Source organism: Melanostigma gelatinosum (genome assembly GCF_949748355.1).
Source record: "Melanostigma gelatinosum genome assembly, chromosome: 15".
Lineage (NCBI taxonomy): Eukaryota > Metazoa > Chordata > Actinopteri > Perciformes > Zoarcidae > Melanostigma > Melanostigma gelatinosum.
In genome coordinates, this window is record NC_136648.1 from 19,144,085 (window position 1) to 19,165,659 (window position 21,575).

The window sequence follows — 21,575 nt, forward strand, 5'->3', positions numbered from 1 at the left end:
GTTTTGTTCAAAGTGTGATTGCAGACACAGCAGGAAAAGCTCAGGTGTGACTAATAACATTAATGATGACGCACACCACCCAAAGCCTGGAAGTGGCACACCTGAAAAGTATTTGGTCATCATTGCTGTGATTAATCACACCTGAGCTGTGTGTAAAAAGAGCCATTGTGGGAAAAAAAAGCCAATTACAATATCATTTCAAACCTGACAACTACTCTCAGGCAATGACTGATTACATCAATGTCAAATGGATAGACGATAAGAAAACATAAATCTGTGTCTGGCGAAATTTGAAACAGTCTAAAAACCCTTGCATATATTGGCTGTTCAATACAAGTACACCTGGTCCACGCCACACAAATTATTTTCAGTGCTGTCCTTGTCATTGCTTTCATATTTACAATGTGTTTTCCGCTGCATTTTGTTTTATGCCGCCCTACTTATCCTGCCTAAAGGATACTCCCCCAACCCTGACCCAGACCAGATTGTTTGACCCCCCCCCCCCACCCACACAAGCCCTGCTGTGTAGCAGGAGGCAATGTAATATTTAATCCAACACCACCGGAGTGAACAACAGTTTCCTCGTTCGTGGTGACAGACTGCTGAATAAAACGCCATCCAGCACTCAAAGCCATTTAGCACTCCCAGGACAGATACAGTCCTCGCCAATCATTGTATCACTGTTTTGTACATAGTTGTATGATATATACAATACAGGGTTTTGAGTCAGTGGCGTGGCTCCAATGGTAGCAGTGTCAGTTTGTCCACCACTTTGGTCCTGGCTGAAATGTCTCAAAAACGATTAGATTGCCATGACATTTTGTACAGATAATCATGGTCCCCAGAGGATGAAGCCGAGTGACTTGGGTGATCCCCTGACCTTTTTTTAGCACCACCATGTTGTCAAGTTTTGACTTCTCTTAGTAAGTTCTCTCAGAGTTTTTAACCCTCTTGACAACTACTGGATGGATTGTAATGATATTTGGTGACGCTCATGGTCCCCACATGATGTATGGTAACCCCTGACTTTTCCTCTTGAGCCACTGAGCCACCATGAGGTTAACAGTTAGGGTTTCAAGGGAAATAATCTTGAGAACTATTGAATGGATTGCTGTGAAATGTTTTATTCAAAGTCCCTTCAGGTTACATTCTGCCTACTTTGGTGATCATCCAGCGCCCCCGTCACAACATTTCCGTTTTGTCAAGACTTGTATCTACTTGAGTTCAGAGTAGAGAAAAATACTGCTATCTTCAGTTTTCACTGGTAATCATCACCACTTACTGTATGACTTCATTGAGGTCTTCTGCCAAACCACAAAGCGCTGCCGTCATTGGTTGCTGGCACTAGAACGAGACAACATTTCATCACATTGTGCTTTTGCTAAGATGCTTTGGACAGAATTAAACAATATGCATTACCGAATACATGCCCTGGCCACCTTCTTAGCATTTGATTCTTTTCTTATGATCTTAAATTTGCCTTTTTTTTTAATCTTGTGATCAGATGGTTTAAAATGAATATGTGGTGTGTCTCTGTAAACAGAGCGAGAAAGGAGAACGGAAAGTGTGCAGAAGTTGAATGTCCTGTAATATTTTTGTGACCCTGACAACACTGGCACATTTCCTAAAGAGGAGGTTCAACCTTGCCTATCATTGAAACTGTGGTTTTGGTTTATTTTGGTGGTTACAACTGTGCTTTGTGTGTGTAGCGTAGATATACAACATTTGTGGTAATGATAGTAAAATTGACCCATCTTCATGGGCTGACATTTACAGATGTGCTGCTGTGTTATCTAATTTCCCCATTTTTTCTCAGTGAAGATTGGTATTGTGATTTGTCTTTATTGTGCGGGGCCTACTGTATAAATGTCTGGAGTAACTACCGTTTTATTGGGTGACTCACCACACATCCAAACATCAAATACTTATCTTCCTGCACTCCTCCGACTGTCTGCTTCCACTCCCTGTGTGTGCCAAATGAACGCGTATTATGGCGTAAAAAAAGTCTCCCCTTCCCTCGTGTGGGTGTGTGTGTGTGACGTGTGCGCCACTCACCATGTAGCCTAAAACACTACGTGCGCTCTTTTCCGTAGCGCGCGCGCACGCTCAACTCAACGGGGACCTCCTGTGTGTGGGAAACTTCAGTCCACGCAGGGTGGGGCTGGGTGGGCTGAGCTGCGAGGAAGAGGGGCGTGTGTGTGTCAGCTTAAAAAGTACCGTGCGTTACATTTCGGGACAGGCATTAAGTATTCTGATTCAAGAACGGAGCGAGTGAAGTCAAAATCAACTTTCCCAAAAGTTCGACGCTGAGAGATAATACGCCTGCTCGGGACGAAGTGGAGGATTCATCGCGGATCCACAGCAGAACACACAGAGATAAAGTAAGATTTTCTCCAAGTGTTTGTTTCTTATAAGAGAGATGAAGTAAAGTGCAGACTTGAAGCGGGTACGCACATGACCTAACGGGTTCTCCTTAGACCAGATCTCTCTTACAATTGAGGCTTTGAGGATGATCCTCCACAAGGGAAGCTCACATCCATAAAGACAGACTGAGACATTTAAGCATGTTTACAAAAAGGACAGACCATATAAAAAATATAAAAAATCTGGTCTTACTCCGTTTATAAGGCCTGTTTTTGTGCCTTTGTTTAACTTCAACATACTTGATATTCCTCATGGTCTTGCAGCTCTAAATATGAAGTTCAGCCATCAGCTTGCTGAACTTTTGTTGCAACAAAACTCCGACCATCAGCTCCACTGAATGGTTTCCAGCAGTTGATATGAAGAACCCTTTCCATCCTTCCAATCTCCAAGAAGTTGGTTTGCTGTTGCTCACTTCAAAAAGAAAGAAAAGTTTTCCATATTCAGTAAAGAACAGTCAATTCGTGAAGGTATTTTAATGCCCTCAGCCTTGTTGGTTGGTGGCCAACCAGCTGCAGCTCTGCCTTTTCTTCTCTCAGAGATCTTGACAGATGTGCAGTGCATGGGATTTAAACCATTTCTGCACGTCATGGCATTTACTATGCTGTAACATTTGTTTCATCAATTCATTCATTTTTCACATCACCAGACAAGGCTGGCCATTTAAAGCCACAGGGTTGTTGTTTGGAAACAGTGACTTGAATTCGAAGCGCTTATCTCGGGGGGCCAGTGGGCATACCAGAGGGGCCGGCATGCCAACACAAACCGACTGAGGAGAAGTGCAGAGCTGCAGAGGGAGAGGGCACAGCATAATGGAGGAAGCAGTGATGCATGATAGGGAGGGGACAAAAGATGAAGAAGAAACACTTGTTTTCAAGCTTGGCTGGCGGCTGTATTATAAATCCATTTAAATTTGTGCATTAAAGTGTGAGGGAAGAGCAGCCAAAAATTAGGCTTGTGGAATGGCTTTGGTTGAGTGGACGACTCTAATTGGGCAATTTTAAACCACCTAAGGTGCAGTGGTGAGATAACGTGGCTTTATTAAAGCCTGTGAAGAAGGAAATTACGAACAAAACAACTTGAAGGAAATAACCCATATTTGCAGTACCATTTGGCCAATTACAGTTGTCGCTTGCCTTTTAGCAACCCAAATATTTGGTCACCAAGTGTCTGAGTGGGTAGGAAAAAGCATTGCTATCCTAAATGTTTTGAATCCTGCCATGCATTCCACTTTATTTCAATGCACGCGAGGGTTTCTTTTCACGAACGTTAGAGATGCAGCGATGGCAGCCAAGAATGGTTCAGTGAGCGTGACTTCAGTTTTGGGTGGGGGGGTCATGTCTCAATACACACAGCTGACCTGATCCATTGTATGTGTCGCAATGATTACGAATGTTTTTGCCAAATATTTAGAGCATCTGGAAACGGTTTAAGGGAGGGGAATGTAATCTGATTGATCTGGCAGATGAACTCAGAAAGTAAAAGAGTTGAAAAATCAGAAGTGGCCCCAATATCACGCACACACACACACACATTCTACACTTTCACATGGATTTGAGGGTGTGGTACAGTGAGGCTCCCCTCCCTACCACCAGTTCCTCAGCTGTTTACCCTTTGAACTGTCACATGACATACCAGTATTGCCTCTTTTTTTCCCCCAAAACCAGTGTGCTCAGCCTGTTTGATACGCCTGTCCCATGCAAATATTTAACCATGAAATCAATGGAAAACAGAGCTTCATCAAAGACCCTCTCTCTGCTGCTTATCTTTGCAAGATAGCTGTAACTTCGTCACCTATCCGGTCTCAATTTTTCACTTTAATTTGCAAGCAGAAAGATAAAGTTCAGCAGAAACAAAATAATGAGACACGTGGAGTACACATGGAGCTTAGATGTGCGTTGACCATTTTGTAAACCCCCTCGCCAACAGTTATATCTGCACTGCCAACTAGGAATAACAGTGTGTTTATCTGCAGCAGACGTTCACTTACTCAGCACTTACTACATACAAAAGTAGCCTTACCTCCAAAGCCCAGTGGCATACTACTACTACTACTATTTAGGGTTAGTTGCTTTAAGAATCATTGTACAGGACTGTAAGTGAAAAGAAGGTCCCGTGTGGGAGCCACGGTGCTCCTGTTTCACGGGTAAAGCTAACAATGTCCCGCATTGTAGCCTACTGGTTTTGGAGAAGTTTACACTCCAGTAAACCCCGGGGAAAACCGATTAGCTTTAGCCGCAGTCTTTTAGCGTACTGGAATGCAAGTAGCCATCTAGCACTTATTCAAGACCCTTTTCCACAAGTCTTGTTTTGAAATTAGCTGCAAAAATGTAAAAGTCAGCCGGAGTGTTGCGAAGCCTGACCGGAGTGGCTTGGAAAGTGGCAGGAGGCAGACATGAGATTTGTCCAGATAACAAAAGGCATTTTATTTTCTACACATTTTAACAAAACAAACAGTTCACTAAGCTTAACAGAATGAAACTCAACTCATCATAACGTAACTGCGCTTTACCTATCACATGTGCCCAAAGCTACACGCTGATATTCCTTCCTCTCCCTGTAACAGTCAAAGTCATCTGCTTATATAGAGCCTTCCATCAGCAGGACCTAGCGCATACCATGAGTGCAGGTGACACCAATTACTTCCTCAAATAATTAAGGGACACAAGCTATAGTTTACTGCTCACCTTTGGGTAGCAAACACTTTTAGATAGTTCACAATTTGCTGTACACTCTCAACAATGCATAACAGATCACAACTAACCTACATACATAATCTACTCCCACCTCTATTCTCTCCGTCTGCCTAACCAACCCAGCCAACGAAGGTAACGAGTATACTGGCCAATCAGAGGCAGAGTAGGGTGGGTCATGACTTTGCCATCCTAGGAGAAAGAATGGCTCGGGGCAGGGGGCTATAAACGCAACATCATCGATACACGTTTACATAAAAACAAGCATTTTTCCTGAATGTGTGCATTACTGCATCTCATTACAGTTTATGGGTGTTTTACAAGAGCTAACAAAACGCCTATGGTGCTTTAATGTTATTACAGCGCCTCAGCCCTGTGTGGCCTTTATGTTAAGATGGAGAAGTTACAGATGGTGAGAAAAAGGAAGGGAATCAGGCTATGAGAGGGAAAGTCCCCCGTCCCCTCCTCCTTTCGTTCGAGTAAACAGTTTTTGTTTTCACTTTCCTTATGTTGACATTTGGTGAACGTGAACCAGATTTCAAAGTCTGAGGATGGGCAGGGAGGGCCGGCTTATCTTCAATGTGACAAACGAGCTAATTCCGTTGCGATTATTGGCGCTCCGTATGAGGGTGGGGATGTGACAGCGTGATAAATGTTCATATAATCTACAGTGCTGGACAGCCGCAGTGTATGCGCGCGCACGGAGATATACACACACACAAACTACATTATTTCGTAACAGCTGGGGTGAGACAGATGGAATCCAGATGCTTACAGGAGGTATTTCGATTGCTCAGAGTGTAGCCGACAAGGACCAAAGACTGAACAGCCCCAAGATGCTTTGAGAAAGCGTGACGGCCGAGGTGAGTGCAGGTCCCGAATGTGGTAATTGTGGGAAAAAGTGAAAAGAGTGCATTTGCTGTTTGGATGATGGGGAGATAGAAGAAAAACAAAATGTACTGCAGCACACTGAGATATGCAGCGGACTGCATATCTCAGTCTAACGGACAATCTTGTTGAGCTGTTGGGCTTCTCACTTTTATCTCGTTGTTGCAGATGGGTTTGGTTTGCTCTCACCACAATACAATCAAATGAATGGAATTTTGTTCGTGGCGCTCACATTATCAAAAGAAAACAACTTCAGAAATTCAAGAGCAAAGAAACTACAGCACAGTCAGGAGTTCTCTCACGAGGAGTGGTTGTTTTGTAGAGAGTACTTCCAATAAAAAACAAACAGTTCCGGGGTTTTTCAGTGGTGAACATTCCAAATCTTGGTCAAATGAAACCCAAAGTATCTGCATTGATGGACACCACAAGTGCAGGGGTTCACAACCTGGGGGTTGAGACCCCCAAATGGGTCCCAAAGAAGAGCTGAGTGGTCCTGTTGGGAAAATCGAATGACTAAAAGAAGTATGTTGACTTACAAAGACTTGTATCCTCATGTGAACTTTCGAGGCCTGTGCCCTTGTATGTCTGGTGTCTGAAACTTCCTCTGACACAGATATTTTGGGGGCTAGCAGATGTTTGTACTAAATAATAGCAGACGTCAATACTTGAGCAGAGCTGATTTGCTACCAAGACGTCCTGATTTCATAGACTGACCTTTGTACTAGAACAAACTGCTAAAGTGTCGTTGCAGGTTTTGTGAAGATTACGCTGTGTGAAAAGCAATGCGTGTGTATGTTATCCATGTGTGACAAGCTTTTCGTGAATTAACCTGTACCACCACACTGCTTGTGTTTAGCAACATGACTGAGACTCGGAGACAAACCTCTGAGCAGTCTTGATCCATATATTCTGTATGCGTTTCAACTCTGTTCCTCCTTGCAAGAATAAATGTCCTGTGATTAATGATTTTTTACATCGGCCTCGAGTGACTTTTTCTAACCGGTCCCAACGTGATTAAAATGAATACAAGGAGAAACAAATCTGATAGCTGTACCCATAATTGCAGGCTTGTATTGTTTTCTTTGAAACATAATACTATCAGATCTTTAGGCTTCTCGGGATTCTTCAGATCCGATGAACTTGGATGGACAAATGATTCTGTCCACACTAAGGCCCTACCATGTGATGAAGGGTCCCAATTGGACATATATTAATTTTAATGGGTCACAAGCCAACATATGTTGGGAAACAGGGAATTAGGGCTTAATGCAATATATGTATCAACGGTGCTACAAATATTATTATCACGTTTCCATTTCGACCTCCTAATTGTTCATTTAAACTATAGCTTCATTTTAGGAGGTCTTCCTATCTGTGTACCATAACAATGTGATGACTTATATTATTATAAGTAACTGCAATTTTATCCCTGAAATACAATTAACATTTTTCTAAAATGTCACCCAGAATGCCAGGTGAGCGGTTGTCTGTAAGAGGCACGTCGGAGGTGGGGCGTTTCCCCGGTGCAGCCCCACCCACCAGGGTGGAGCTGACCATTCACAAAGAGGGGGAGAAGAAACAGGAGGGAGGCTGTCGCCGCTGGTTCAGGAAGATGTGTCCGTGCTGCTGTAAGCACCAGAACTGCACCTACGATGTCACAGATAAGGTGGAATTTATCAAACCCCCGGCCCCAGAGCCTGCAAAGCCGAAGCCTGAGAATGGAGAAGCGAAGGAAATGGAAGGTAATGTCACAGACCGTTAGTATTAAATTAGTTAAACTTGACTATTGTTGCATGTTGCACATATGTTGACCCTTACAGCTGCAATGCAGACACGTACTTAAATTTCACCTTTAACCTTCCACTCTCAGAAATAAAGTTTTCAGTGAGTTCTGTGGACCTGCTGAGCTCCAAGACGGGCCAGAACAGGAAGGAGCACCACACCGACTTGTATCAGGGGGACGAGCTGATCATCCGCAGAGGACAGACCTTCCAGATGGAGCTGGAGCTCAACAGGCCCTTCAATGCTGACAATGACAAGCTGCATCTGGAGCTTAAAACGGGTATGGAAGGGATGGACAGTGTCTGTGCGTGTAACATCGCACTTTTCAACAGGATCTATGATTCATATGATAAAGAATTATAATCAATATGATTATTAGCAGCGGCAGAACAGTTTGAGAGTTGGGTCCACTATTTAGGTGAGCAGCAGCAGAGGGGCAGCGCACAGTTTAGGGCTTAAAAAGCATAGCGTGTCGGAATGGGTTGCATTAAACTGCCTATTGCAGAAAAATGCACTCAGATTGCCCAAACATGGGTTCAAGGAAAAAAGGGATTCAGAAACTGAAACAAGACGAAAAGCAAAACAATTAAGCAAAATATAGAGTGGAAACTTAAACGGCCACCTCAGCAATTTAGCATTGTACTTTCATAACTTTGGGGGAATCAGAAGAAACAGATTACAAAATGATGAACGAAATTGAAGCATCAAGATATCGTGACTTTTAGTTTCTAGTATGGGTCAAGTTCCAAAAAACTGGATCCAACAATTCCCATAATGCAAGACGCAAGCATTTAGTCAGACCCTCCCCGCATGGTAAATTCCCAATTATTTTAAACTCAAACCCCAAGTTTCTGTTTGAAATTTGAAGGCCCAAGCCCAATCCGAGATATTGTTACTTCCTGGAATTAAGGAAGCTTCTCTTGACCAACTTGTGCTACTTGCACCCTTTGGGGTACTTCACATTGAAAATAAATGTAATTAGTAGAACTACCCACATTGTGAGTCAGTAAGTTAGCACAAAGGTCCAAACTGAGCTAAACGTAACCGATAAACAGTGTAAATGCTCGTTATAGATGCATGGTTTATATAGCTAATTATTATTGAGTTGAATTGGTGGGGTGCCCCTTTAACCAGTAGTTGCTACAAGCCCGTGTGAAACGCAGAGGAATGAGCGACCGGCTCAAAACAAAGCATGGGAAATGTGGTCAAAATGCCACGCATAGCAAGCCCCTTTAAATCGAGCAGCAGTTGAACTGTAGCTCAGAGTGTTTACAGCTTCCAGACGGCAGAACACCGGACACCTCGCTCTGGTATTCACAGGCCTCACACGACAACGATCCAACACTTACATCACCCTTACACCCTTACATCACCACAGGGCTGTGATTTGCTTAGATAGTTACATGGAGGAGAAACCGAATCGGCACACTTAACTATCTGAGCCTCCACATTCGACATGCCCCCCATTACCTTTGCTTTCACTCTCGCTTTTGCAGTGAAAAGATTCTAAGTGCTGCACTAAAAGCTGGTTATTTTGTTCAATTAGGAAGCTGAATAAAGATTTTCTTTTTTTGTCAATTTTCAAAAAAAGGTTGGGTCGATGTGGCTGAAAAGAGTGTTTTTCATTGATTTCCTTTTGAGCATGTCCTCGGAGATGAGGAAGGAAGTCCTGGCTGCGGTCGGCTGGAGAACAATGGCTTCTGGATCAACTCCGTATTTGCTTAAGATAATGGCAGCTAAAGCTCAGCAGGGTGCTACAAAGCAAATAGTTCCGAGGAAAGCATCCAAAAATATTTTTAGAATAGGTCAATAAGTCTTAGTCATGCTAATGTCTTAAAGACATGGAAAAGGAAACAGCCAAGCTAATAAAACACAAACAAATGTGCTTGGCTTTCTGCAGAGATGTGTGCGTATGTGCAGTGTGGGACGTTTTCCAGAGGATTTTGTTTACTCAAACTGTGGTCAGCCAAGTGAAAGCCTGGGATACATCGTGGTTTACAGTTTTCTAAGGTTGCGTCATACACGGGGAACAGAATTACCGTGACATCAGTGAAGGCCTGTGCACTGCCACTCCTGCCATCTAAGTTAATTGAATCCAAATTTTCAAGAATTGCAGAAAATCAAAAAAATTGAAAAGCACTTTGTCGAGCTGCACAACTTGAATTTTCACTCGCACATATAAAGCAACATGATGTTTGTTGTAGCAGACATCTGGCTCACATTTGCAGCATCAGTTGTTGTTCTGCCCTGAAAGGCCATTTATTTCAAATTGAAAGGAATGTTTTTGAACTGCTGGTGAAATGTTAGCTATGTATCTTTTAATTGCTCGAGTGGTTCACAACAAATCAGTTGCATGCAGTTAACTTTAATCTCAACATTTTGGGAAATACGCTTATTTGGGTTCTTGCCAAGAGTTCGATGAGAAGAATGACACCACTTGCACATTTGTCTGTTACACATGAAGCTCCAGCAAGACCGTTAGCTTAGCTTAGCATAAAGACTAGAAGCAGCAGGAACCAGCTAGCCTGGCCTTTCCCAGATAAGTCATTCTTACACTTCCATTTTTATACTGCCTAAAGAAGCGAGATATAACTTATTAATTAGAGTGTTCTAGATGTGCTGGAAAGCTAACCGTTAACTTTTTACAGTCTTCATGCTAAGCTAAGCAACCGTCTTAAGGCTGTGATTTTATATTTAACAGACGGACGTGAATGTGGTATCGAGCATCAACATCCAACAACCCTATTGAACAGCACCACAGGTGTTTGTTCTTGGAAGTTCTATTGCAGTGTTTCCTTTTTACTCAAACATAACCTGTATGCTGCAGGTCCCCTGCCCTTGGTGTCCAAAGGCACCCATGTCATCATCCCACTGGTGGATCACCTGGAGGACGAACGCTGGGAGGCCAAGATTGTAGAGCAGAACGGCAACAAGATCAAGCTGTCCGTCAACTCGCCAGCCGGTGCTGTGATTGGCCTGTATGGGCTCACGGTGACAACCAGCTCGTCGAAGGGCGAGGCGGCAACTACTCACGACTCCACCAAGAACATCGTCATGCTCTTCAACCCTTGGTGTGAGGGTAAGATTGTCAGCGGGTGTGAGCGGGGGGGCAGCAGAGTGTTTGCGGATCCAGAGCAGGAATGTGTCAGAGGGGAAGGAAAGAAGAGGAGTCAGAGTTGATAGGAGAAAAATGCAGGAGGAAAACAGACGGTGTTGCATAACAAAATGTCAGGAATGAATTATTATCCAGCTTACTATTAGGTTTGAGGCAGAGTTGCTTCAAAACAATCGATGTTTTACCTGCAGGAGAAGTGTCTGATACGGCCCAATTACTAGGGAAGGTGCTCCCAGAACATAGCTGCTGTATTACGAATAGCCTTAGCATTCTGATGACAAGTACTGGCACAAAGTCTGCCTGTTTTAATCTGTGAGAGGGGTCCTGAGACACACAGAGAGACTTTGACTGATATAGAACTGATAGTTGCACAAATATGTCTCCATTCATCTGTTGGACAAACTGTCTCGTTCTACTATATACTATAGTAGGTCTCATTTACCTTGTGGCTTTTGCCATAATGTCAGAGGTCAGTCTCATTGTTCTGAATCACGCATATTTATTATCCTCTGATTCAGTTCATAAAGCCTTAGGACATGAGGTCCACTGTTTATTCTGCTGACCTCAGCTTGCTGTGTACTGTAAATTCCCTGCACAGGACATTTGACAGAAAACTAAATATATTTGCAACACAGCAAAATAAAAATAAAAACGGTGGACCTGGATTTGACAAAAAAATGACGCTCTGTCTTGCATTATGGCATGGCTGTTTTTGGCGGCGAGCCCAATCTTCTCTTCCCTCTTTCAATCTCTTCTCCCCGAGACCAATCTCTCCCTCGCGCTCATAAAATTCAAAATCTTATAATTGCTGTATAAAAAGGCCATGGGGCGAGCTCCCAGTAATCCTGCAGCTGGTGACAACCTGTCCTCTCCCTCGCTTCAACTGCCTCCATGTGTATTTCCTGCCGTTATGTGCTTCTCCCACCCAGCCCCACACACTGTATGCCCACCAAATCCTCACTCCCTTGCATCATTGCTCTCTTTTCTGGTCTGCTCCTCCTCCTCCACGTCCTCCTGTGTGTGTGTGTGTGTGTGTGTGTGTGTTTCTCCCTATATTGCAGAAATAATCAGTGAGAAGAAATGAAAAGCAAAATGATCACAGCTGTCAGTCTCCACCTCTCCTTTCTCCTGTAAACTCTCAAGACAGTCTGTTACGCTCCACTCCCCCTCACCCCCCCAAGCATGACTTCCCCCCCCCCTCATTCGTCCCTCATGACTTTGTTAAACCTCTTCCTTCCACTTCCACTTCCACTTTCTGTCTTCTCGTCACGTACCTTTCCCCCACCGACTGTTTATCACTGTGGCAACGGCACAAGATAAAGGCTGTGGAAAAACAAAGACACTGTTTTGTGAAGCTCATGTCGGGGGTGCACGCCCAAGTCTGTAGAGCTGATGTCACTCAAAACAGACCGTTTCCCATAAATGAACACGGGCCCCACTGCAAGGTCCATGGAGTCATTGTGTTTCCTAACCATTTCCTGGCCGAGGGGATTCTCTCACAGAATTTGTAAAAAATAAATCACATTCTTATGTAGTTTGGTGACTGAAGAGGTGATAAAAAGCCTACATTCTGGGTAACTTTCATACAGAGAGGAAGCCAACATCTTGACTAGAGCATATCCTTAAGTAAGAATCCAACAGTTCAAGTGTTCCCATGTATTTCCTGTCGAGGATCAACCTCAGTTATACAACTAAGAATACACAAGTCTATACAGGATGAAAAACTGTCAGTATTATAATGCCAGATTATCATCATGTCTTTCCAGAGGACGCAGTGTTCTTGGATGATGAGGAGGAGACAATGGAGTATGTGCTGAATGACACCGGGAGGATTTACTATGGCACAGAGAAGCAAATAGGCGCCCGCACGTGGAACTTTGGCCAGGTACGTGCTACAAGTTGTGACTCGAAAGTGCTGAATTAATGGGTTTGAATGAACATGACATCATTGTCTGTGGCACTCAGCCCATTTGTCCCCCGACTGAAGATGTAAATCTTTAAAAGAGGGTCACAAATATATTGTTTTATTGTTGAAAAATGCTAAGTAATTTAGTATAACAACTGGGCACAATAGTTTTAGTTAAAGGGTAGTTAAACAAGAGTAAACTGTGTATTTGTTTGGGACTATTTTCAACTGCGGATTAATACACATGGTGCACGAGTGAGCGTCTCAATGGGATTATCCTGGCTCAATAAACATTTCCAGCAGCAGCTTTACTTTATTAATTCATCAGTTTTACATGCTTTTAGTTATGTTTTGTAGCCTTATCAGTCTTCCACCCTCTGTCGTTGTCAACTTTACCTCCATTTGTGCTGAAAGAACAGCACCATCTTCCTGTTTTGTGCCATAAATCATTCCGTAGTTGTGAAATACTGTGAAGCATGGAGGCTGGTAGAAAATGCAAATCTCATCTGTAATTTCAACAATTTCTCAATTATTGTAGTTATTTTTAATTAATGTTTTGATTGGACGTGTATGTAAATTGTACCGAATACGATGATCAAAATCCCCATTTGAATGAACTCATTTCCTTTGAGTATTTATGGGTCTTTTTTTTGTTTTTGGTTTTAGTTTCACGAGGGAATCCTGGAAGCATGTCTGTTTATCCTGGAGAAGAGTGACATGCCACCATCTGGCCGAGGGGATGCTGTCAATGTGGTTAGAGTCATATCTGCCATGGTGAGTTTAGATTTATATTGACATCGCACCATCTCAGGATATTAGAAATTCTGAAGTCCTGAGTCCAAGTCCCTCAAGGCTCACATTTCATATATTCAGTTAACTTCTCAATTGTATTTCTGTGAATTTTGTTTCCCAGCATGAAATGCTGTTTCAAAGCAGTCTCCACGCTGCCAGGAATAAACTCATGGTGGGGGAAGAAACAGAATACTTGGCCTAAAAGTCGTCAAATTTAGATATATTGATATCTGCCAAAAGCATTTGAAATATAATTTGTTTTAATCTTAATTTGCAGCTAGCCTCAGCTAACAAATATTCCAGGAACATTGGAGAGGACATGACCTCAGTGTCTTCATTAGTAGCTTTGATCCTAATCATGTTCTGCTTGGGAAATTAATATTTGGCAATGACTGTGTAACCATCTTTTCAGATAAATGCTCAGGACGACTCTGGGGTTCTGGTGGGGAACTGGTCTGGGAATTACTCTGATGGAGTCCCTCCTTCGGCGTGGAGCAGCAGCGTGGAGATCCTGAGGAAGTATCACTCCTCCAATGGAACGCCTGTGTCATATGGACAGTGCTGGGTCTTCTCTGGGATCACTACAACGGGTGAGTGGGAGGGAAAATAAAACGGAGAGTGCGCACAAAGTTTCCCAGTGGATTTAATGAACGGTCAAAAGACTGTGATCAGGCCCTTTTCATGAGCTCACTACTCTTTAACAGAATACTTCATTCATTGTGCATGCACGCAGGGCCCCTCACATGGTAGTTATAGCTGACCTTAGCACCTGATAGCAAGCCGTAGCTCATACACACCCTAAATACCTCGCATTGGCATTCCTGTCATACCTCCTACTTTTGTCAAAGATGGAGCCACGTGTCTTGCTTTCAATCAGCCAGGATAATAAAGTTCCTTGCAATCACGCAAATGCCATCACAGTGGAAATCTCCGAAGTCATTATGTTCAAGCCTTGGCATCTGCGAACATAATTCAATTGTCAAATGACCTCGTAAATTGAGTTTTAACGACTTTCTTTCCGTCCTTGTTACCAGTGCTGCGGTGTCTGGGCATACCCGCCCGCAGTGTGACCAACTTCCAGTCTGCTCATGATACTGACGTATCCCTCACCACAGATGTGTATTTGGATGAGAATATGGAGCCGATCGACTACCTTAATAGTGACTCTGTGTGGTAAGATGTGTAACTTTACATGAGGACACCATGGCATTGGCAGAATGGCTAAATCCATACCGTAGGAATCCGCCAGATATTTAGATCTGCTCCGAAAGCAGTCCTCTCTAACTTGAAACCTCAGAGAGTCATGCTCGTCCAATTAATTGCAACTCCCTTCAGACTGCGGAGGCTAGTCTAGTATCAATCTGCAATCTGGCACTACAGTGTCCTTAGCGGTGCAATATACGGGATTCAGAGAATTGAAATAGCAGCAAAAAACGACTCGCTATGTAAAGATACAGTAGAGTAATGTCTTCCTGAGAAGAGAGTGAAATCGCTCTCCCTGTCTGCGTTGTAATCTGAGTTTCTCCTTACATTGTTGACATAGCCGGGCCGGCCCACATGCTTTTAGCGCATGTTCGTGAATGTGAGGGTTCCCCACTGGTCAGCTCACGGCCACATTCCTAGACTGGTATGGCAGTTACAGCTGATAACGCCATCCCGACCGACTGCGTTGTCACGGAAGCGTCAACTAAAGACTCTCGCTCTATCTCCGTCAGCAGTCTTGCAATAGTTTGCCTCTAGCACAGCAATCGCCATGTTGAGAGCTGCGTAGAGGCAGTCAAGAAGCTCACAATCGTGTATATAGAACCTTTGAAATACCCCAAGAATTATGCGCTTCCTGTTCCTGCCCAGCCAAGGACACCAGGCACTCGTTGCAATGTAGCTAAATGTAGCAATGCCAGCTTCATTTGTATCAATAATTCCTGTTGCATTAAGGATCCATACTTCGTAATTCCTGATTATTGTTTTTACAACGTTGTAGCCAAACCTGATCCACAAACATTTGATGTGATTTCTGCCAAACCGGCACACGTGTTCATAACACCATGGTAACACGAATCGAAAATTAAGATGAGACCTCAAACAAACAATAATTTAATCCCATCTAGGAACTTCCACGTGTGGAATGACTGCTGGATGGCGAGAGCAGACCTGCCCCCTGGGTATGGAGGATGGCAGGCTGTTGATTCTACTCCCCAGGAAACCAGCCAGGGCACCTTCTGCTGCGGCCCCGCCTCCATCAACGGCATCCGCTCTGGTCAGGTCTACCTCAAACACGACACGCCGTTTGTCTTCGCTGAGGTGAGTGCTTGAAATTGGCAAGTGGGCGTTCTCTCTAGGTTAATGATGTGTACCAAAGTGAAGGGAATGTGGTCGAAATGAATTGCAGGGACAGATCTTTAGAACTGTATCAGGCATAAATTGTGAATCTTTAATAGATATAATTTAGTGCGTCAAAGCAAACACCTTCTCCAGCAGCATGCATCCTTTTTAAATAAAAACGACTTTCTTGGGTCCCTGTCTCACCGCTATCCACAGCGGAATAACAAAGAAGACATTTCTTCCCTATCCACTTGTTCAAAGCGAAGATTAAGAATAAATAAAAGTGACGTGCACTTCGGATGAACTTCAGCATCTGTATGAAAGGCAAACTTCTCATGTGCTTGTTGATACTTTTCTATCAGGTCAACAGTGATAAGATCTTCTGGCAGAGGAACCTGGACGGCACTTTCAGCCAGATCCACAGTGAGAAGAAGGCTGTCGGCCACTGCATCAGCACTAAAGCAGTGGGCTCTGACGAGAGGGCAGACATCACGCACCTGTACAAACACCAAGAAGGTATACTGGCAAAGCATATTATCCTACTTTACTAATTGCATTTCAACCCAAGATTGATGTTCCAGAACCAGACAGAATTATTTCTACACTACCTGGAACACTCTTAAAATGTAATGATTTACCGGGAATACTTTCTTGCTGCGCAGATCATTTCGCTGTACATTCCCCTCGTCTCACCCCACAACTATTCGCCTGCTCCTCACAATATTAAAATGTGTCTTGTTTTTCTTAGTTTGAAGGACTGTGTGCCGTATCTCTTGTGTCCATCCATAAATCCCAAAACATCAGACAGAATGAGGTGCACTCACATTCTCCTCCCTCTGTACCAGGTTCGGAAGAGGAACGCATTGCCGTGGAGACTGCCAGTCGCTATGGCAGCAAGCCAAATGTCTACTCCACGGCCACGGCAGAGGATGTGAGCATTGAGGTGAAGATGGAGGGCGAGGGGCCCAGGATGGGCGCTGACGCCCACCTGAGCATCCTGGTGAAGAACCTGAGCTCGCGTCCTCGTCAGACCACTCTGCACAGCCGGGTGGCCGTCATGTACTACACTGGTGTGCTGAAGGGCACCATCAGGAAGGAGCAGATGCCTGTGGAGCTCTTGCCCAATGAAGGTAGGCTTTCCACGGAGCGTAAAAGCTGCTGGAATTAATTTTTTCATACTAACAATGGAGCCAATGGCCACATGTATGGGAAAGAGGTCGTCCACTGTGACAAATCATCCAACTTTCCCCTCAAGTCAAGTTCACACTGCACGACATTCAAAGTGGTCACGCGCTACTCTGTCTTTCACATGGGGATTCCCTGACGAGGGGTCCAGACTACGTTTTGTCACGAAAACACACTCGATACTTTACACAGGCGTAGTCCTGCTTTTTGACGTCAGGCCACTGTTTCCACGCTATTTCACTATTTCCCCTATATGTAGATCGCTCACTGTGTTATGTTTATTCTGCAAACATCCAACATCTGAGACGCAACAACAACTTTGGTTGCAACACGATTTGCACACGTACAGGCAACCCGTCCGCCAGGTTTCCCCTCAACCCGTGTCTTTCATCTCGCGTCTTTGAACACTTTACACATCGCGCTGGAGCACCGAGCTAACGTCATTTAGCTTCTGATCTGGGACTTTTGTCGGGGAGTTCCACAAACTGTCAGCGAGTGGAAATTCAGGGCTGTAGTGTGAACTAGGCACCCGAATCTAAAAAGATTTGCCGTCTTTTAACTCATTGTTTTGGTCTGAAGGCCTGCAACTCTACTGTTTTGATTCACTCTCACAGCAAAAGAAGCTCTAAAAAGCCACTGTACAATACCTGTCCACGATCAAACGGCAACAATTAGCTCATGATTATTCTTCTCTTTGGAGACCAAAACATAGATACAAGGAGAGCGATGAATGCTGATGAGTCACATCTATTTAAGCAGCTGTTTGCTAACTTTGCCATATCAACTTAAAAGGCGATAATAGCTCAGTGTGGTGTCTGGAGCTGGTTTCTGTTGCCCCAAAGTGGCTTAAAAATCAGATAATTCAGGTTCAAAACATCAACATTACAAAATGATATACCAGTGTCTGTCTGAAGTTTATTAACATTAGCCGCCAATAGCTACAGGTTAATAGAAAACCAAAAAAAAGGCTCAAGCAGCAAAACCCCTGAGAATATTTAATTGAGCAAGGGTATGTTTTATTGCTCATGACTTTTCATTTGTAAGGGAACTTGGCTCTTGTTTCAGAGCTGAATGCAGCAGTCTCGCTATAATGCAATTTACTGTACTGGAATAGCCAGGGGAGCTTTGCTAATAAGCGACTGTAGATTCAAAAAATGAGTTACAACATTATTAAGTAAGATTTGAAGGTGCCAGTTGGGGTGGTTTCTTTTGCGAAAAAAGTTGAACTTGCAAAGAATAAAAATCTGAATACTGAGCCCAGGCCCCTTTTCTGTTCCTCTCCACACAGAGAAGACCATTGAGTGGGTGCTGCCCTACCAACAGTACCAAAACCAGCTGGTGGATCAGGCAGCTCTGATGCTGACCCTGTCTGGAAGAGTCAGTGAGACCCAGCAAGTATTAGCCAACCAGACCACCTTCAGGCTCCGTACACCTGACCTCAACGTCACGGTAGGCGTTTGTTTTGTTTTGCTGTAAAACTTCAGGATTACCGCTGGAGTGAAATGACAGGAAAAGGTTTTGTTCACGTCTCCTGACTCATGTTGAATTGCCCTCCGACAGCCTGTGGGAGAAGCTGTTGTTGGCAAGGAGATGGCAGCCAAGATTACCTTCACCAACCCTCTGCCACGTATGCTGAAGGGAGTGGTGTTCAGAGTGGAGGGCCTGGGTCTGCAGAAGGGCCACGAAGTGGTTGTTGGGTAAGAACATGCGACATCTCCTTTTTTTAATCTCATCTCTTTTCTCACACACACACACACACACACACACACACAATTTCCTTCTCCAGTCTAATATCCCCACTTCTCTTTTTTCCCCTCTCAGCGACATAAGCGGCCACTCGACAGTGACACTGACGGAGCACTTCATCCCCACCCAGCCCGGACCCAGGAAGCTGGTGGTGTCCCTCGACTGCAAACAGCTCACGCAAGTGCACGGGGTGGCTGATATTGTTGTTCTAGAGCAATGAGAAGCAACATCACTTCCTGTCCTCATTTGTTCCTCATAAAATATGAACAATTATATCTAATTGTATGAAAAGTGTGCGAAGTTTCTGTGTCTTAAACAATCTTTTGGGTTTTGTACTACAGAAACACAAATGTGGCTATTTTTAAAACTATGAGTAGAGAATTAGCAACTATCAGTATTATTTACTTTTTTACTTAAATATAAATCCACACTTATGCCTCACTCTGAAATGTCTAAACTGTGGTGAAGTCTGCAGCAGGGTTTAAAACCATGCACAGCTAATTAAGTGCTTTGATTGAAAAGCATTCGTATATATTGAAGTTATAAAACCTGATCACACAGAATGTCCAGAGAAGGTGCAGACAGTCGGGTCATGATAATGTAAATAACGTATGTCACAAGAAGGAAAGTATGTGAAAAGTGTTGTCCGACTAAATGCACCTCTCGTGGCTTACATGAAGGGAGGGTCCTGGTGGTGAAATTGGTGTTGACATTCTGCAAAGGGCACATTCTTACAATTCCCCACGCTCCCCCCCCCCCCCCCCCGTCACATTTGACTGATTAACTATTTAATTATTGTTGTCATTTTGCCGTGCAAATTAACGATGCAGATTTCCCCAAAAATTGAAGCTCAAAGGACAAGGACATGGCTAAAAGGTTGTTTTAATAATCACCAGATGAAATGCGAAATTCGTAACACGTCCTTTGTTTGGACAAGTTAGCGATCAGAAAACTCTCCGCTTGCCGAATGCAAAAAACGAAACGTTCCCTTGGGAAGAATTCTACCAGATGTCGTTCTGTCTGTTTCTCCATCATAACACTGGAGTCGGCTTTGAAGTACATCGCAACCTCTGTGAAAAATTGGACTCTGCTGTGAATTCTAGCAAACCATATCAGACCACAGTGGCCTTGATTCAGCTGAGCTTTACCGGGTTTCCCGGTTATTTAACTTGATCACTAAAAGTACAATGTGAAGTATTTTAATAACATTACACTATTTATCTACCACATCTACCTGGAATGTTAATTTGTCCTGTATTGTGTGTGTTGTGATGGCAATAAACTTAAATAAACACTAAAACAATGGCTTGACTCATTCATCACTGGAAAGAAGGTAGATTATACTGTAATGTTGAGATCATACGGAGGAAGCAACTTGCTACCTGCACCTTTCCTTTCAAGCAATACAATTGTTGCATAATTTGCTGTACAGTGATTGATTCTTAAGTTTCATAAACTTTTGTGTAACTTGAGGCAGGAGCTGACGCACCTTTGCTGCCTTTCATCATTCAAGATACTGATGTCTGACGTATTCAGACGTCTGGGATTTTTATATTTCATCTTTGACCTACATGGAGATGGATGGCACATTTAATACAGAGTTTCAGTCCCAATCTCTAACGTCAGCTAATTCAAAAACGCAACATGGTGGACTCCGCGGAAGACATTTGAAACTTATTTAAATAATGTTTTCTGAGTTAAATAAACCCTAACGATTCTTAGTTTGAGGTCATCATACACATAATGAAAACATAGTTATGCAGATCAAATTCCATTTCTGCCAATTAGTCCCCCTAAATGTTACACACTGTTCCTTTAAGACATGCATGGTAAGCAGGGCAGTGGTGGAGTGTAACTCATGCACTTAATGCTGTGAAGGAAATACTGACTTTTTACTGCACTGGATTTATTTAACAGCTCTGTTTACCTACTTTTCACATTAAAAAAAACATGTATAACACTGACGAGGGCCATTCTGCCGTCAAAGGAGTACCGTACTTCTACTAAAATACAAGATCTGAATATTTCGTCAACCGCTGAGGGAGATAAGAGCAAAAGAAACAGGAACATGTTTTATGACATCCTGTAGTTTGAGCTCAGGCAGCAGAGGAGGAATGCAATCAAATGTGCTTCATTTGAGTGTTTATTATGATGAGTCTACTAGGGGAATTTTGTACATTTTACTCTACATGTATCTGATGGCTGCAGTTTACTAGGCATTGTGACCCTCTCACAAATATAATTCATGATGACTTGCAGTGGGCTGGCTCACTCCTAAAGGTCTGGGGGGAGGCCCAATGCAATGCCAGAAAGATAAGAACTAAATAACTAAGGAACTAAATACAAGGAGACAAAAGAAAGAAAAACCTACAAGCGAGTGGACTCCATCAGCCCTCTCCGGCCGCCTCCTTCCCAGGCTACACACCGATCACTGAATGACTCGATTCATGAACTAGTTTATTTTTACTAAAGTAATCATTTCATTTATTTTGTATTATTCGTTCTTATGTTTCCTTATACCTGCACTATGCACATTTCTCTGGTTACAGCTATCCATATATGACACACAAACACCTAGTCTACATATTCAAATAACGACTCCTCTCTTTCTACCCTAATCCTCTTCATATCCACATGTCAAACAAGGCTCATCGAATGAAGGCTGGGGCAGAGTCTAGACCCGAGCTATGGGGTGTAACACATGCGCAGTGTAACTGGAGCTGCG

The 21,575-nt window shown here is 43.4% G+C and overlaps 1 protein-coding gene across 1 annotated transcript; it reads left to right on the forward strand.

Annotated features, from left to right (window-relative positions):
• Window positions 1-2,249: 2,249 nt before the first annotated feature.
• On the forward strand, window positions 2,250-20,137 carry tgm1l1 (transglutaminase 1 like 1). The gene is made up of 14 exons (XM_079285448.1): window positions 2,250-2,381; window positions 7,470-7,744; window positions 7,873-8,064; window positions 10,612-10,863; window positions 12,666-12,784; window positions 13,472-13,579; window positions 14,010-14,187; window positions 14,632-14,770; window positions 15,706-15,898; window positions 16,282-16,435; window positions 16,765-17,049; window positions 18,393-18,553; window positions 18,665-18,801; window positions 18,926-20,137. Exons 2-14 carry the CDS (start codon window positions 7,471-7,473, stop codon window positions 19,068-19,070), a joined length of 2,337 nt encoding a protein of 778 aa, XP_079141574.1. The 5' UTR covers window positions 2,250-2,381; window position 7,470; the 3' UTR covers window positions 19,071-20,137.
• Window positions 20,138-21,575: the final 1,438 nt, after the last annotated feature.